The sequence below is a fragment of the Xyrauchen texanus genome, chromosome 31 (assembly GCF_025860055.1).
Source record: "Xyrauchen texanus isolate HMW12.3.18 chromosome 31, RBS_HiC_50CHRs, whole genome shotgun sequence".
Taxonomy (NCBI): Eukaryota; Metazoa; Chordata; class Actinopteri; order Cypriniformes; family Catostomidae; genus Xyrauchen; species Xyrauchen texanus.
Window position 1 is genome coordinate 34861697 of NC_068306.1, and position 18801 is coordinate 34880497.

An 18801-nucleotide genomic window follows, 5' to 3' on the forward strand; every position below is an offset into this window, starting at 1 on the left:
TAGAAGACCTTTGTTTGGACAACATTTACATTACCTACATATTAACTTAAAAATCTAAATACATACATGTAAAAAAATTTTTTTAATTATATTTAAATTTGTATATATATATATATATATATATATATATATATATATATATATATATATATATATATATATATATTATACATTAAAAATATTTACATAAATATATGTATTATTTAAAAGAACATACATATAAAATGTATTTGTATTATTATATTTAAATTACATTAATTCTCTCTGAACAACATTATGATTTTACTCTGAAAGAAATCAGTTTAAATAAATCTTAACTAATATTAAAAGTTTTATATTATTTGCATCACAAAAGAAGAATCCTGTTCAAATTTGTCTTCTTTTACAGATATACAAAGATATAAAAGGAATAATAATCACAAATAATGAAATGAACACAGGATACTCAGGTTGCTTTACAGTTTATTGTTTTAAAAAGATGACAGGACTAATCAAATCTTGCTAAACATATTTAAATATCTTCATTTGAAGCAATATTTACATGTGTGCAGAGGTGGGTGTAATAATTATTCCACGGTAAAAAAGGAAACGAAACATCACACTCACCAGTCAGAAACATAAATATGTCAAAGAGAGAGGCACTTTTTGAACCAATAAGGTTGTTGTTTTTTCCTTGAATAACACTGAATAAAAGATGTCTGCATATTCACTGTCTCCTGTGATCAGGAGGTAGAGAGTGTTGAGGCTGTGAAGAAATCGCCCTAGTGCAGATCTTCACTGCTTAGTACGATATAGTTCATGCAACTCGACAGTCCTCTGTTCTTTTAAAAACTAAAAACACAAGTCTCTTAAATTACCTCTGACTGAGGCGAAACATCACATAAAGTTGCTACTGCGACCCTTGGCTTGGTTTATTCCTGTTACAGTTAAAAGCCCAGACCAAGCTAATTTCTACTGTAGAGACAGTCTTGTATTGGCCTGGCTGTTGTTTTATGCGTTGTGGTGTTGCTATCGTTTGCTTATTTTTGCTCATTGTAACCATTTTGTGCTTGGTGTTGATCCGAGACACTTGTGCAGTGTGGAGCAGAGGATTGCTCGTGATGAGGATTGCCTCCTCATCCTGGGCTCTCGTTGGTTGACTGAGATCACACGTTTAGGATCTCAAACTCCTCCTCTGACTCAAACAGCTTGTCTGGGGACTCTATGAATTCTAGAGGGTAAGTGCATGAAACATGAAATGACATTTGCAACCCATTTTACTTCCAAAATATGCTGTACCTCCAAGTGTAGCAAGATATTCAATGAGAAAAATGTTATAAGAGTATAATACGTAAACAAAATGATAATGCACAGTACTATAGTGCTTCAATAGTATGTTAATCAGCAGTACCTGCTCCAGTGGTCTGCACCTCTGGTTTGGTGGGGGGAACAAATGGAGGCCAGTGAGAGGGATGTTTCTCTACCAGCTCGAACATCCGCAAGTTTCTTTTCTTTAGGAGCTCCTATAAATCACAGACCAATAACATGATTTCACTTTCTTCCATAGGTTTCATTATAATATTGTGATTGTTGAGGGTCAAATATGGCCTGAACATGTTCTTGATAGGTTGTGTGTGGACAACTGACAGAAATACGTGTGACAGTCATACCTGCTGAATCAGATCACACCAGCTGTCAAAGTCCTCCTCACCCTTACAGAAAAAACCCTACAAACACACGTTGATGGGCACTGTGATTTCCATTTCATCACAATGAAACCTAAACTAGACACATTTCAACACCTTTTGCTTAACATTTTTACTAATGCTCTCATTTATCAGTTGAGATATGATCTCTCTCTCTCTCTCTCTTTCTCTCTACAGTATAAATATATATTTATAGTAAATTTAGGGGAAACACACACACACACACACACACATCTTCTAAACGCATTGACATGGTTTGAGCTCTCACCAGTGCGACAGAAGGGTCCAGGTTTGTGATTTTCATGCGGTGAGGAGTTCTGTGACAGTGATAACTTGCATCATCCACTGCAATGCCTGAGTCAGACTCCAATGCCTGCTGAGTGGTGTGAGGGTCCAGATAGATCAACTCATCATCTGATCGAGAAAAACACAGTAAAAAACAGCCATGCATTCAGAAAAGCATACGTTACAATGAGTCAATTGGCTCTATTTACAGTATGTGAGCATGCCAAGCACAGCGCTAAGCGCAACGACCATGTGCAACAACTTATCCAATTTTCATGAGAGCGCTAATTCAAAGTGCAATTGTCATGTCAACGCAAAGTGCAAGTGGGCATGGGTGGGAGTGTTTGCGTTATCTGTGGGTGTATGTGTGCAAACTGTGGGTGTATTGTATGTTACTGAAGTGGCACATAGTGCAATTTGCTATTTTCCTGAGAAATAGGTCGTTGCGATAAGACGTTTGAGAGCCATGTCTGTTTTCAGTGAAAAGTTGAAATTAAATTCCTACATTTGCAGTTTGGAGACTCCACCAGCAAATGGTAATAAAGTTCAAACTCTGTAAATATCATGGAGTATCAAATTCTGTCCCTCACAATCACAGATGTAGCTGTTTTATGAAACAAACAATTATGAGATTTATGTTAAACTATCTATAGGTCATGGTTTATTTTTTTATTATTATTATTAATATTATGTTTATATTTACAATTGTATTTATGATCTAATTTATGTTAGTCATTTTCCACCTGTTGTTGTAGAGCGATTTTAATGTCCTTGCAAAAGGAAAGAAGTTAGAGAGGGTCATTAAACACGATTTTTTGACTACTTCATTTTGATTATATTTTTGTTTTGTTTAAAGTGTAATTTTAATTTAGAAATATTTTTGTTTTATTTGTGTGTTTGTGTGTTGTAAATAAATGAATTTCATTTTTAAAACAAAATTGCCCAGTAGAAGTGAAATGCGTGCAAAATTCCAGAGCCTAACCTGATTTGTGTGTCACTTGATCAATATGATTAATAATACTAACATTCTCTATAATGTATCGGAGCCTACATCCAAATGCTGCAACACATTTTCCATGCATATAAAGGAGCATATGCCTGAGATTCAACAAGGGCACAGTTAATGCACACAAAAAAAATGTAAATCCCTATTTAGATTCTTCTAATTCATTGCATACAGTCCATTTACACTACAAACCCCTAATGGATGTGTTGTCTTTGTTTCGCTGATGCTTGAAAGGGAATGGACAAGATAATAGGACGCAGGCGCTACAATAACCGAAAGAGATCCTTATAATTAAATTGCACTTGACCCAGCCCATTGACACAATTTCGCCAAACCTACTTGGACCTAGACTTAGCACATGCATGCACGAAAATACCAAAATTTCATGGGCATGTCATACACTTATGACTTATGGCATAGCACTGCGCTTAGCGCTCTTAAATAGTGGCCCCCGTGTCACAGCACAACAATGCATTTCAAAAACAACCAACCAAAGAAAGACTCTTGATGATTAAAGGAATATTTCACACAAAAACTACATTTCTGTATTTATTACTCACTCTCATATATTTTACTTTGTTTATTCCAAGCTGCTCATTTCCATACAATGAAAGTAAATGGTGATTTTCAGTGAATAATGACATACATTTCACTCTGTTCTTTTTTCTCCATTAAATGAATTTTCCAAGTTCAATATAAGTTCAGCTCAATCAACGTTTGTGGCATAATATTGATTACTGCAAAAATTTATTTTGACTCATCCATCCTTTTCTTTAAAAAAAAAAAAAAAAAAGAAAACATCTGGGATACAGTGAGGCACTTACAATGGTATAGACATATGACGTAAACAATATGTGTGTTAATATGATTTTAGTGTGATAAAATCACTTACTAACCTAACTACTTCAAACTACTACTACATACCCTAAAACCCAAAAATGACTGTAAAAATTACCAATTTAACAAAATTACAGCTCAAATAATACAGAGTTTTAATAGACTTCCTTTGTAAGTGCCTCACTGTAACCTCGATTTTTCCTTTTTTAAAGAAAAGGAGGGATGAGTTTACATGAATTTTTGTGGAAATCAATATTATGCCACAAATGCTGTCGATTGACCTTAACTTGCATTGAACTCGGAGCATTCACTTAAGTAACGTCTTGTGGAGTTTTGTGTGTTTTTGCCACAATTGCCTTTGGCTTGCTGACTGGGGACCTAAACATTATTTTTTAGTTAAAGCATGATTTTCAATCGTATTTTTCATTTAACTGCTCAATTAAGACATTACACCATCATTTTATGTAAAGCTGCTTTGAAACTATGTTTGTTGTAAAAAGCGCAAAAAAAAAATTACGACTTGACTATGACCCCAGTGAGATATAATAATAGAAGCCAGGTCAGATGCGGAGACACCTACGGTCTTTTATGTCAGACGTGTCAGTGCGATGTGCGATCAATTGAGTCACGTTCTGACAATCTTATTACAACACAAATTTGAAATGGTTTATCATGCTAAAATTGCTAATTTAGAAAATAAACAGGTCATTCCTCAGAGCGAACTCAAGAGAACGCTAAATGGCATGATCCTTATGTTGCATATAATATAGACAAGTTTGTATGATGATTTTTAACTAAATGTCATTCACACAAGCAGAGTTTCTATTGGTTCTTCATAAGATGGTTGTCATAACAACAGTCACACTGCAGCACTGCGACCCAAAATTCGCTGTTATGAACCACTAAAAGAACTGAAAAACACCTTCATTTTGGCCAGATTTTGTTCTAAATGATGTCACACAATAAATATTTTCTGATTCCAAAAACTTGAATAAACTAAATCTTACCGCTTGAGTTGGGCTTAAGAACTCACCTATGAATCCAATAAAATAATAGGCCAGGTTGGGCTTTCCTCCTAAAACACCACATGACTGAGGCATCTTAAAACACTCCTGGAAAAAGAAGATATGAAACGTGTAAATTAAATAAATGAATAACCGTGTAAGAGTGAATAATACTTTATACAATGATAGAAAAAACAGCACAAGAAATATGATGTTAACATTGTTAAAGAACATAACAGCTTCAACAAAAGTGTTTATTCTACCTCCATTATAACTATTAAAGCTGAAGTGTGTAGTTTTTGTGTTACCAGCACCAAACAGAATTGCAAAACGAATGACTGGGTTCCCACACTTTTCAAGTCACAATTTGCGAATATTTTTCTAGGACATTTTACGTGGCCCACGTTTAATGTTACAATATTTAAGCAAAAACACACAAGAGGACATTAAAATTGTGGTTATTGGAATGTCATTTTTTTTCCAAATTTGGCATTCAACAGTTTAATTAAATTTCATCATCAAAATGGTGTCTAATCAAATAAATTTGTTAAAAATTGTATCAAATGAAAATATAATTATTTTCAATTCCTTCAAACTTGGGACAGTATGAAAAATGCTAATAAAAACAAAAAGGAGTGACCCCTTGATATATTGAAAGCACTATAGCTAAACATAATAGGATGTTTTTTTATGTACAGTCATTTCAAATCAGATGATTGCAACACACTGCAAAACGTAGATACGACGACTTTGTTTTTCAAAAAACATTTGAAATGTGGACTCATTGAACCAAAAAACAAGGTTCCGCTGTTCTACTTTCCATCTAAGTTGAGACCGAGTCCAGAGAAGTCGGCAGCGCTTCTGGACAGTGTTGATGTACGGCTTCTGCTTTACATAGTAAAGTCTTAACATCTGTGGATGCAGATTATCAGAAACATCTGATAATTTACTAATCACTCCTTTTTGTTTTTATTAGCATTTTTCAAACTGTCCCAACGTTTTTGGGATTGGTGTTGTATTATTTTTATCAAATGAAGTGCTTTTTTTACAAAATCCTCACAGCAAAATCCGAATCAACACTGAAGATAATTTTATCAAATGAAGTGCTGCACAACAGAACATTCCAGATGTGCGATATTACTTTAATTATTATAGTATTATTTAATTGCATTAAACCTGAACTTTTCAGAGGAAGAGCAGTTGCATTTTCTATATTTCTTTAATTAAATTGCAGTGTTTTACTGTTTATTTAGACAGTATAAGCAGACTCTAATCATTTAATTACTGAAAATGTATTTAAATACCAAGGCGTAAAGGCCGCATCACCACGCTACCACCACAGGTGTGAATTAATTTTAAAAACATATATATCCGACATTCATTGTTGTCTAAACTTTATAGCTCAAGTGGTTTAGTAATTATTACTACAGCAGTGTTGAAACAAAATTTGCACAACATTAATACATGTAACAAAAACCTTGTCAGTGACACAATCAAACAGTTTTATTATACTATAATATTTTCCAGGACAAATAATTATTTTCCAGTACATGTTCTTCTGGAGCTAATAAAGTCCTGAATCAACTTTATACTGCTTAAATAACCAACACTGGTGTGAAACAGAAGAGAGAACACACTCATTGCTCTTGGCTCTTTAGCTGTTATTAGTGATCTGAAATTAAACATTATCACCAAGTAAAGCCTAAATAATCAATTATATATATATATGTATAATATATAAAACATTTATTTTAATTATGTGATATCTAAGAATAATTCAGGGAATGCTTAGAAAACTACTGAAAATGTATCCATAATTATTTATTTATATATTATTTAACTACGCCACCACGAGGATCTAGAGCGTATTGGCTATTTGGCATTCCAAATTGGGGAGAAAATAAATGATGATAATAATAATAATTTCACTACAGAACAATTGAAAGGGACTATGTTCCAGATTTCTTCTACGTTCTGAAAAACATATCTGTTTTCATTCCATGAACCATTTCTAGTCCCTGATCTTAATTTTGTTTTAAATTCACCTTTAAAGTAATGAAGTTTAACACCACATCCTTTTTCCCCATCCAGACAACATAACTCACTCTATGACTGAACAACAGAAACAGATAAGAGTCATACTTTAAGGGCCTGAATGTAGACTGGGTTGATGCTGTTGATGCCCATCCGGAGTGGAATGACCAGCAACAGGGGCCTCCAGTCCAGGGGCCCTAGAGAAGGAGGGTTAGGGTCCCTTTCCTGAGCCTCTGAACAGCTCTGGTCCGACACAGACACCTCCCCCCAGCCACAGGGACCAGCCCTGGGCTTGACCCTCTGGCCTGGCTGCTGACACTGCTTCTCTGGTAGAGGGGAAGTAGGTGAGGAAATAAAGGAGAAAGAATTAATTAATGTTGACAATTAGTATTGCTAAGGGTTACTCTAATCAGAGAAAAATACTTACTGATGTCCTCAATTACAACCGTGTTGTCCATTGACACATATACAGCCAAAGAATTCCAATCATCAAACAGGGCAAGTTTCCTGTAAGCAAAGGGACATGGAGTATTAACCAGCCTGATCTCATGAAAATAACGTAACTGTGGCAACACTTTTGTAAATGATATAACGTGGTTCATTACACGTATTGCAGCAGTTTTGAGGTGAATTGTCCACAGTGTGCGCTAAAAGCGAGTTAAATGTTAATGCAAATGTAATGCTCTTTTGAGTTTTAAACAAGAATAACCAACCTCCCTACCCTAAACCTAACCCACTGTGTTATGAAAAGCAAATGTTAGATGAAAATACAATAGCTGAAGCAACCATGTCTTTTTGTGGTGCTTCTATGACACATTTTGCTCATGTGTTGACTTGCGTGCTTTTCAGGACACTAGCAGTTGAGCTACCGCACAAATTGATCACACTTGAACAAGCTTGTAGATGTAGTTGATGTAATGCACAGGTTAAACTCTAACACCTTACAAGATAAGTTATGCACGAACAGTGTTTATAAACTGATAATCTGCCATTTTACTTTTGATTTGTGTGACAGGGAATAAAAGTCATTGTTATTTTAGCACCTCTAGTGTTCATTTCAGCAGGAAACTACAGCAATACTTACTACAAGCAACTTAAAAATAATTTAGCAAAACATGAAAGAACATTTTTGGGTGATGTATACATTTACAACAAGGACAATTGATGATTGTGCATCGTGGGCACTTCAAAAAATGACATATTTTTTTAAGATGTCAGGTATTAAGACATTAGCAAAGAATGATACTCACTTGAGAACTTGTGCCACTGTGTTTGGGCCATACCATTCTCCAACAGACTTGCCCTCTCCGACTCCCATCTGAGCTACACAAACAGAGCACACAATTCACATCATATAAAGAGAGTCTGTGCTTGAAAATGGCATGTGTGTTTTCTCTGAAATAATGTTTATAAACCAATCATTTGCAAAGGAGAAAAGTTGGGCTAATAATCTTGAATGGCAGTATTCTGTGCTATAATATGAAAAGAAAGAGACTGGGAGCTTTATACACACACACACACACACACACACACACACACACACACACGCACACAAGCAGGCAAGCACACGCATCAATAAAAAAATATATTTTAAGCAGAACAATTTGAGTGAAAAATTGAATTAAAAAAAGTGTCTCCCTTTTGCTTTAATGGCAGCATGCACTGGAGCTAGCATAGCATGGACTAAACCTGATGATTCAAGTTATCCAGCATGATTTAAAAATGCTCCAAATTGTGATATTCGATGGAAGCAAGGAATTCTGAGTGACTGTACAAAGGAGTAAACATGTTTAATGTCACAAATTTGCCTATTTTATTAGTAACCTAGAAATAGAATCTTACTTATTTTAAATACATTTCATCTCACAAACATATCTTTTGTTTTAATTTTGTTTATTTCTAGGTTTACAAAAATCTGTGTATTTCTTCTTACCCATCTGGTGGATAGAGTAGCAGCTGTCCTTCTTGTCAAGAAAGCAGTTCAAGATACGGTGATACTCTTTGGGCTGAGCTTTCTCTGGATCCCACCGCCAGTCTACAATATACAGTGTAGTACAGCGCTTTACAGGGATAGTTCACCCAAAAATAAACTTTCTCATCATTTACTCACCCTCATGCCATCCCAGATGTGTATGACTTTCTTCTGCTGAACACAAATTAAGATTTTAGAAGAATATTTCAGCTCTGCAAGTCCATACAAGCAAGTGAATGGTCACCAGAACTTTGAAGCTCCAGAAAACACAAAGGCAGCATAAAAGTAATCCATATGACAGTGGTTTAGTCCATGTCTTCTGAAGTAATTTAATCATTTTGGGTGAGAACAGACCAAAATGTAACTCCTTTTTCCAGCCTGATCTCATGAAATCTACATAACCATGACAACATATTTCCAATTCAAAATGTACATGCTGTATAACACTTTAGCTGCAGGTTTCCATTGAAATGTCCAGCTGGGGCAAAAGCGAGTAAATTGGTGTCATATTCAGTAGATTCTATGGTTAATTTTAGATGGATGTTTTAATGATTAAATTGTTAGGGTTAATAAACTGTAGCCTAAACTGAACTAATAGTATTTTAAAATATAAATGAGACATTACATTAACAAACATCCTTATCCAACCAACAACTAAACCTAACAAATAAGTGTTTTAAAATGCGGAAGTGAAATGAAAATACAATTTTCTGAACCAGCCACATTATTTCGTGTCAGTTCTATGACACTGTTGTGTCAAGTTTCAGCTTGCATTCTTGACTGGTTCTTGATTCAATGAATCGCGCTCCTCCAAGTCCAAAGTCCAACGCTCTATTCGGTGAGCTACCACGCAAGCCAGTTACATTGGAATAAGTGTGTTATATAGTTGGTGGATCTGTAATGCAAGTGTTCAAATGTATAGTTTTTCAAATTATGATTATTTCAAGTAAAAGTGTTTCGATATCATAGCACAGCAGGGTCTGAGTTATAAAGAGAAAAATAAGTGTTTATAAAGTTATAATCAGCCATTAAAGTGAAAGGGAATAAAAAACACAGTTGTAAAAGTGCCTCCAATGTTCATTTCACCTGGAAACTGCAGGGAATTGCACCTGAGACACGTATAACAAGTTTAGCAAAAATTTATATAGAGTCACATTTTCACTATAAGACCAGGTTGCCTTTTCTCTAGTCTCTAGGCACGGACCATGATTTCAAGCCTGATTAAACTTTATAGTGTTTGACGCATGTGCAGAGCGCTAGATTGCACTGTAGGACATGCAATCGAGCTTGAAATCGTGATCGCCAAGAAGACTGTTTTCAAGTGAAAAAGGAGTTACATTTTCTGTTCTCATCCAAAATCGACTGGATCACTTCAGAAGACATTGATTGTAAGGGTTGCTTTTATGCTGTATTTATGTTCTTTTTGGAGCTTCAGCATTCTGGTCACCATTCACTTGCATTGTATGGACCTACAGAGCTGAAATGTTCTTCTGAAAATCTTAATTTGTGTTCTGCAGAAGAAAGAAAATCATACACATCTGGGATGAGATGAGGCTGAGTAAATGATGAGAGAATTTTCATTTCGACAACTTGCCCCAACAGCATGGCACTCAGGGCAGTGTGTACTGTTGTTTACTGCACATTTTGGAAGTAAAGGTCATTCTGTTTTTCCATAACATAACCATAACGTATACAGAAAATTGTTACACTGTAAATATATAAAGGATAAATATTCCACACACTGCTAAAATTGTATGGTGGTACATTATTTCGAACACTCCATTTATCTATAAGATGTCTCCACATCCTTGGAATATGTTTTCCTACCTTGTCCTAGGTGCCGGCATATTAAAGCCTGTGCGAGAATCATCTGTCCACAGCGTAGCATACAGCCCCAGCCTGCATCTGATGACGGACCTGTTCCTCCTGCACACCACACACAAACAAATGTCATTGACACAGGTTAGTACAGTTTTGAATTGCAATTTAGTTTTTAGTTTTTCAGTGTTTTTATTTTTTACTATTTTAGGGCTGCCAAAGTTAAATTAAATTAAAAAGTTTAATGCTGTTAAATTTCTTAAGGCTATCTAGTGCTATCACTATCTAATATAATTTGTATGTTTTCTAAAGGCATGTTGTAAATGTTTAACATTTTAAAATATACTGTGTTTTAAAAAATAAAAGAACAAAAAGTAACTCCTAAAATATTATTATTATTATTAAATAAAATTTGCCGCTCAAAAACATCCATAACAACAACAAACAATTGCAGTAAGTCATGGTGTCCGCTCATGTTATTTCTTCCTGCATTGCATGCCACATGTTTACTATAGCTTCTTACGTCAGCGGTAAGGGATTTAAATATGATAAATGTAAGAAATTATTCAGGCTGACAGAGAAGGTTAATGAGCTAGAGGCACGCATCTGAATGCTAGTGGAGGTCAGTGAGAAAGAGAAGCCGGTAGATACTATTTCGGATGCGGGTAGTACAGTGAACAACACACACACTTTGGTTCCAGCAGTAGAGCCCCTGCAGCAGGGTGTTTGGGTGACATCTCGGCGGCATACTCGTTTAGCAAAGCGACACAACTTTCCTGTTCATGTTGCCAATCGATTCTCCCCACTCAGTGATGCACCCACTGAGAATCATGTTGACAGAGCCCTAGTAATAGGTGATTCTATTGTAAGGAACATGGGAATAGGGACTCCAAATTCTATTGTTAAATGCATTTCGGGGGCTCGGGCATCTGACATCAGATATTTACAAGTGCTGGATAATGCTAAATGTAGATTTTCTAAAATTGTTATTCATGTCGGCACTAACAATGTCCAGCTGGAGATCACTAAAGATAATGTGTGTGAACTTGAAAAACTATGTCAGACACTGTAATATGCTCTTGTCCACTCCCTGCTCATCATGATAACGAGGTTTATAGTAGATTGTGTCACTAAATGGCTGGAGTGTTTTTTGGCGAATAACATAGGATTCATAGACAATTGGAAGAGTTTTTGGGGTAGACCTGACCTGCTAAAGAGAGACAGACGCCATTCCTCCAGAAAGGTGCCGCTCTCCTCTCACAAACACAAACCCCTTACTAAATAATTTAGAAAATTTTTGATTAAGGTCAAACTTGAAAAAAATCTAATAAATTGAAGATAAACATCATATAAAAGGTAGGGCTACTAAACATTAGATCTGATTCAACCAAAGCACTAATTTTTTATTAAATTATTACAGATCACAATTTGGATGCACTCTGCTTGACTGAAACCTGGTTAAACCGGATGAATATATTAGTTTAAATAAATGTACTCCCCCAGGTTACTGCTATAAACATGAGCATCGTCTGAAGGGTCAATGAGGAGTTACAATTTACAGTGAAATGTTTGGTGATACTCAGAGGACAGGATATAAGTTTAAGTCTTTTGAAATAATAATGCTTAATGTGACGTCAGATATACTGTAATGAAAAGCATCTCTGTCATCTTTTGCCCTTGCTACAGGATATGGATCGCCTGGGCCTTATTCTTATTTCCTTGGTGAATTTTCAAATTTTCTATCAGATCTAATAGTTACTGTAGATTGAGATTTAAATGTTGGTGATTTCAACATTCAAACATATAATGAAAATGACACATTGGGATTAGCATTTAACGAAATTCTAAACTTTCTTGGAGTCAGACAGAATGTGACAGGACCAACGCATCACCATAATCATATGCTATATTTAATTCTGTCATATGGATTTTAAGTTGATACTATAGAAATTCTGCTGCAGAGCGATGACATCTCAGATCATTACCCCTTCCCTTGTATGCTGCGATCAGCTAATGTTACTCAATCTACAGCATGCTATCATTCAGGTACTATTCTTTTGACCACTAAAGACAGCTTCACTAATTATCTTCCAGAATTGTCTCACATACTCAGTAAGTCAAAAAGTCTAGAAGAACAGAAAATATACATTTAATCTTCTCTAGTACTTTGGTACAATTAAAGAAAATGAAAGAAAAAAGCCCTGGACCATGGTACAAGAGAGCAGCTCGGAAAATGGAGCGCAAGTGGAAGAATACAAAATCATAGGTATTTTGCGGTGCATGGAAGGATAGTGTCTGTAGATACAGACAGGCACTAAAAGCTGATTGAAAATAACCACAACAATCCTAGGTGTTTATTCAGTGCTGTAGCTAAATCGGTTAGGAATAAAGCCTCGACTGAACCAGATATTCCATCGCAGTACAATAGTAATAACTTCATGAATTTCTTTACTTATAAAATAGAAATCATCAGCAATACAATTGGAATTATGCAATCAACTGTCATAGCACCTCAGAAAACAGTGTCTCATAATTCAATCCTTCGCTGTCATAGGTCATGAAGAGCTAACAAAATTTCAAAAAACAAAAAAAAAAAAATCAAAAGCCACAACATCTCTCAACAACCTCTTAAAAGAGGTACTCCCTGTAATCACAAAACCTCTTCTTAATATTATTAACTCCTCGCTATCTTTAAGACATGTCCCAAGAAACTTTAAATGTAAGTTATCAAACCACTTATTAATAAGCTACAGCTTGATCCTGGAAAACTGGCTAATTATAGAATGATTTCAAATACCCCGCTTATGTCGAAGATACTAAAAAAGGTAGTTTCCACCCAACTATGTTCATTTCTACAGGGAAATTGTATGTATGAACAATTTCAGTCAGGATTTAGGCCCCATCACAGTACAGAGACTGCACTTATCAGATTTACAAATGACTTGCTCTTATTATCTAAATGCAGCTGAATTTCTCTTCTAGTGCTTTTAGATCTTAGTGCTGCCTTCAACACCATAGATCATGACATTCTCTTAAATAGCCTGGAGAATTATGTTGGCATTACTGGACTTGCATTAGCATGGTTTAGGTCCTATTTATCAGACCGCTACTACTTTGTATGTGTAAATGAAGAATTGTCAAATCAAACAAAAGCATGGAGTGCCACAGGGATCAGCTGTAGGGCATCTGATTTTCTCCTTGTATATGCTTCCCCTGGGAGATATTATCAGGAATCTTGGAATAAGTTTCCACTGTTATGCCGATGAAATCAAAGACAGGATGGCCAGAAATGTCCTTTTACTCAATTCTAAAAAACCAGATGTACTATTTATTGGACAAAAAACCTCTAACATAAGCTGCTAAAATACAATTTGACTCTCTATAGAAGTACTGTTATGTCTTCTGCAGTGAAGAACTTAGGTGTTATATTTTATACCCATCTGTTCTTTGAAAATCAAATTTCCAATGTTTGTAGAATAGAATTCTTCCACCTCAGAAATGCTCTCTGTTGCTGATGCTGAAATAACTAATTCATACGTTCATGACCTCAAGTCTAGATAATTGTAATGCATAATTGGGAGGATGTACTGCAAGTTCAATAAATAAACTTCACTTGGTTCAAAATGCAGCTGCCATAGTGCTGACTAGAACCAAGAATTATGATCATATAAGCCCCATTTTATCAAGGTTACATTGCTACCTGTTAAATTTCATATTAATTTAACATAAAAAATGATGTTTACTACATACAAAGCTTTGAAAGGTCCATCTCCACAGTACTTAAGTGACCTTCTACCGCTATATTCCATCACGTTCATTATGATCACAAAATGATGGCCTGTTAATAGTTCCTATAATATCAAAATCCACAAAAGGAGGTAGATCCTTTTTATATTTGGCTCCTAAACTATGGAATAGTCTCCCTAACACTGTTCAGGATGCAGACACACTCACTCAGTTTAAGTCTAGACTAAAGATTCATCTATTTAACCAGACATACACCTAATTTATCCTTCAACTCACAATCAGGCTCCTTTAGTTAGGACTTCCGGAACCAGAAATATTTCACAGAAACATTTCTCATAATCTATAAATCTGCAATAATTTGAATGGCATCTATGCTAATATTATTCTATTTGTTTCCCTGTCTCAACCTTGGGATTCATATCCCTAGGTTACTAAAGCCAGTCACATCAAGCTCCGTTCCTGCTTGGTGTTAGACTCCACTACTACGTGTTGCTGAGTGATGATGACAAACTACAGCCGGTGCTAGCCAGACTTCCCTTCAGGCTTTTACGATGGACTTCAGTGGATGAACTGATGCCAACACCAACAGTAATACATCAGGTACTTCATATGCCATTGCCTGAACCTTGGATTTAGGATGGACCCCACCGAACCTCATCGAAATTACCTGCTGGTTGAACTGCGATGCACCACACTGATCTTTGCCGGCAACACCTTTGTCTATTGATGGACTACACTCATATAATGGAATACATAGACATCATTTAATTGCCAACAAAAGTCTTCATCAGCCAACTAACTAAGGACAATGCGTCAGTGTGAACTTCTGCAGTTAATCCAGGATGGACTTCAAAAGACATTAGTCATTAATTTACAGTTCATACAACATCTTTATTTACAGATTTTCGTAATCGCTTTGGCTCAATTCTTGAATGAGAATTATTATTATTTTAATTTTCTTCAAAATAGCTAGTTCAAATCTCTGAACAATTAGTTTCTTGTTCACACCAGATTTTAATTTCTAATTCATTGAAGCCAAATGCATGTGTTTTTTAACATGTGCAAAAGAGTAAGTTGGTGAGTATAAAGAGTAAGTACAATTGTCTACAATTTGCACAATAACTAAATGCACATGGCTTGCTGATCAACTGAGTTGATTCTCAGTGAAATTGTCATACTCTTCACAACTTCTAAACATCCTTTCATCGTGTGAACCATCACATGCAATGCAAAATAATCCATTCAGTTATCAAAATCTGTCAAACATACATGTATATTCCATAAATATCTATGACATGGAATGTTTGTGATGTCTGATAAATCTCTGGCCAGACCAACAAGAGCGACAGGATGTTCACCAATGGTAAGGACCTGCCTTACAACAGACCTACAAGCCCTCAGTCAAGCCTCTTTCAGCCTATTGCTGACAGTCTGAACACTAATGGAGGGATTGTGCATTCCTGGTGTAACTCGGGCATTTGTCGTTGCCATCCTGTACTTGTCCCGCAGTTGTAATATTCAGATGTAACGATCCTGTGCAGATGTTGTGGTCTGCCAATGCAAGGACGATCAGCTGTCCTTCCTGTCTCCCTGTAGCGCTGTCTTAGGTGTCTCACAGTACAGATATTGCAATTTATTGCCCAGGCCACATCTGCAGTCCTCATGCCTCCATGCAGCATGCCTAAGGCGCGTTCACAAATATGAGCAGGGACCCTGAGTATCTTTCTTTTGGTGTTTTTCAGAGTCAGTAGAAAGGTGTCTTTAGTGTCCTCATTTTTATAACTGACCTTAATTGCCTACCGTCTGTAAGCTGTTAGTGTCTTAATGACCATTTCACAGGTGAATGTTCATTAAGATCTATAAAGATCTGTAAAGTTATTTGAATTTTTACCAAATTATCTTTCAAATACAGTGTCCTGAAAAAAGGACATTTCTTTTTTTGCTGAGTTTATATATATATATATATATACACACATGTATACATACACACAGTATATTTCCATAAGTTATAAGTTATTTTTTGAGTCATTTTGTTTATTTTTCAGTTTTTTTTAATTATGTTAAAAAGATAATTCTGTCATTATTTACTCACCCTCATTTTGTTTTAAACCAATATGACTCTGGCCAGACACATACCTCATGCAAGAATCTGTATGCAGATGCGAGCACTTGACCAAAAGTTGAACACACTCAACATGCGTTCTTGTTTTGCTGTGTTGGAAAAAACAAAACAACCTGAGTCCTCAAGGGGGCAATAGAGTTACATTCAAACATCTGTTCCATTAAAAGATATGTGTTATTATTCAGGTTAATTGCTATAATTACAAATGAGCTGCTCAGCAATATTCTCTTCAAACTGCTCCACCATAACAGTAGAAAGAGAAAACTCACTATAGAAGCGAACTGTTCATTCATACTAATGTCTGATATAGCGCCCCTTGTGGCAACACTGAGAATGGAATGCATCCTTGTATTGTATCATAAATTGCTGTCAGACACATTTTGAAACACAACGCACAAAATCGAGCTTCCATAGGTAGAAATGTCTGCATTCACGTACTTGTGTTCAGTAAGAACACAAAAGAAGGTATTAAGCAGAACATTAGTCTAACGTAACAATTCACTTTCATGGTATGGAAAAAGGTGCAATTAAAGTGAATGGCAACTGAAACTAACATTCTGCTTAACATCTTTTGTTTAACAGAGGATGGAAAGTGACTGCATATAGGTTTGGCACATGAGGGTGAGTAAATGATGACAAAACTTTCATTAAGTGAACTGTCTATTAAAAATAAATATTTATTTTTATTTATATTGGTGTCATTTAGTTTTAATTTAGTTTCCTGAGGATCCTCTAATCAACAGCTTATGATCAAGGACTTGTTATGTTGTGTTTCAGACTGCATTCTCAACAATGGGGCAAAACACTTACCTATGGGAGAAAACTTTTTCCTATATGTGAACCACAGTCGTGATCGCACATCTGCGAGCAGCTCCGATTTATCTGGGATAGGAGAAACATTGAAAAAGAATTAAGGTGGAACATTTGAGCACAGGTTTAATATCTTAATCTATTGAATCACACATTTGTCCCAGCTAAAAGATCACATGTATTTTAATTTAAACAAACTGCATGTCTTTAAAAAATAAAATAAAAAAAATAATAATAATAATACAAAGGTAAATGAAAGTATGTGCTTCATTCTTGATCACACAAAAAAGGTCAGTTGCTCAGTAAGACTCAACAGAATATATATATATATATATATACATATATATATATATATATATATATATTTTTTTTTTTTTTACTAAAAAGGCAGTTGTGGAGTATGATTTACCAATTATAAATAAATAATTTTACTTTGTTTCAATTCATGTAATAATACTTTTAATGCAAAAAAACAAAACAAAAAAACAACAAAAAACAGACATTAACTCTTTTTAGATCCACAAATGTGACTGGTGTGAGTAACTGGATTAAAAGAGCATGTTCTATACAGTTAACTAACTTTAAATGACAACATTGCATTAGGGAAATCTGGCTTATCTGTCTTACTTGTTTTAACATTGTAACATGCTCCCAAGATCCATACTGGCTCATCTGTATCTGGTAAGTCCTCTAAAAACTCAGAGAACACATTGATTTGATTCTCATACGTGGCTAGAACTGAAATAAGAGGATACACGTTAGTGTAGCAATGCTATCATCAGTCATTTCTTGCAGTTTTTATGACCCTAAAATCCTTATAAATCACCATCATCAGAAATAAGTAGACTGTTAGATGTGTAATCTACATCACTTACAGAGAAGTACTGTTGCTGAACTATGGTACAGTTCTGGTTTCAGATGGTAATACCATGCTACTTTGATGTAATGGTGCTGGATGATTGCATATTAATGTACTATGGTATTTACGTGGCACTTTAAAATACATGGTATTACCATGGCACATACCTAGAAACATGGTATTATTACCATGGTACTTTTGAAAAACTAGATCTGTTCACAGAGTAATAGCTGTGTTTATCAGAAACAAAACAATAGTATAGACAACTCTATTGGGTGGACTACTGAACTATACTGATAAGAACTGAAAGTAAGAGACACACAGGCCACAGAAGAACAATGAGAAAACTTGAAACTCAGTTGCGAAATTCTCCATGAGAGATATCCAAGTAACATTTCACTTCATCGTGTCGCTGCGACGGGTTTCTAACTTCAAATATCACCTGAATGTAGTCTGCCTAATAAATCGACAAATCAATGACGAATTTAGTATTTTTTATCAATATATTTCCTACCTGCCTCCATCCTGGGCTGTCATCGGCATTAAAAGTCAGCGATACAAACACAGCGCGGTGCATTGTGGCAATTGCAGTTCTCTCTTAGTCGCAAACCTATATCAGAGC

At 35.3% G+C, this 18801-nt stretch overlaps 1 protein-coding gene across 2 annotated transcripts; it reads right to left on the reverse strand.

Moving 5' to 3' along the window:
* Nucleotides 1-451: 451 nt before the first annotated feature.
* LOC127624779 (cysteine protease ATG4A-like) lies at nucleotides 452-18758 on the reverse strand. 2 transcript variants are annotated; one of them, XM_052099655.1, is made up of 13 exons: nucleotides 18694-18758; nucleotides 17948-18058; nucleotides 17321-17392; nucleotides 10651-10749; nucleotides 8785-8886; nucleotides 8102-8174; nucleotides 7279-7358; nucleotides 6960-7177; nucleotides 4847-4925; nucleotides 1954-2099; nucleotides 1650-1706; nucleotides 1391-1502; nucleotides 452-1210 (listed from the first exon to the last, which is right to left on the reverse strand). In XM_052099655.1, exons 1-13 carry the CDS (start codon nucleotides 18701-18703, stop codon nucleotides 1146-1148), a joined length of 1224 nt encoding a protein of 407 aa, XP_051955615.1. In that variant the 5' UTR covers nucleotides 18704-18758; the 3' UTR covers nucleotides 452-1145. The 2 variants fall into 2 exon arrangements, with proteins under 2 accessions (XP_051955615.1, XP_051955616.1); XM_052099656.1 differs by lacking the exons at nucleotides 17321-17392; nucleotides 17948-18058; nucleotides 18694-18758 and adding an exon at nucleotides 16525-16604.
* Between the last annotated feature and the right edge of the window lie 43 nt (nucleotides 18759-18801).

Coding starts and splice junctions, on each gene's coding strand:
- LOC127624779 (XM_052099655.1), bottom strand. Junction 8,887..10,650: donor ATGCCGGCACCTAGGACAAG/GTAGGAAAACAT, acceptor TGTATATTGTAG/ACTGGCGGTGGGATCCAGAG. Junction 7,178..7,278: donor GGTTGTAATTGAGGACATCA/GTAAGTATTTTT, acceptor CCCCTCTACCAG/AGAAGCAGTGTCAGCAGCCA.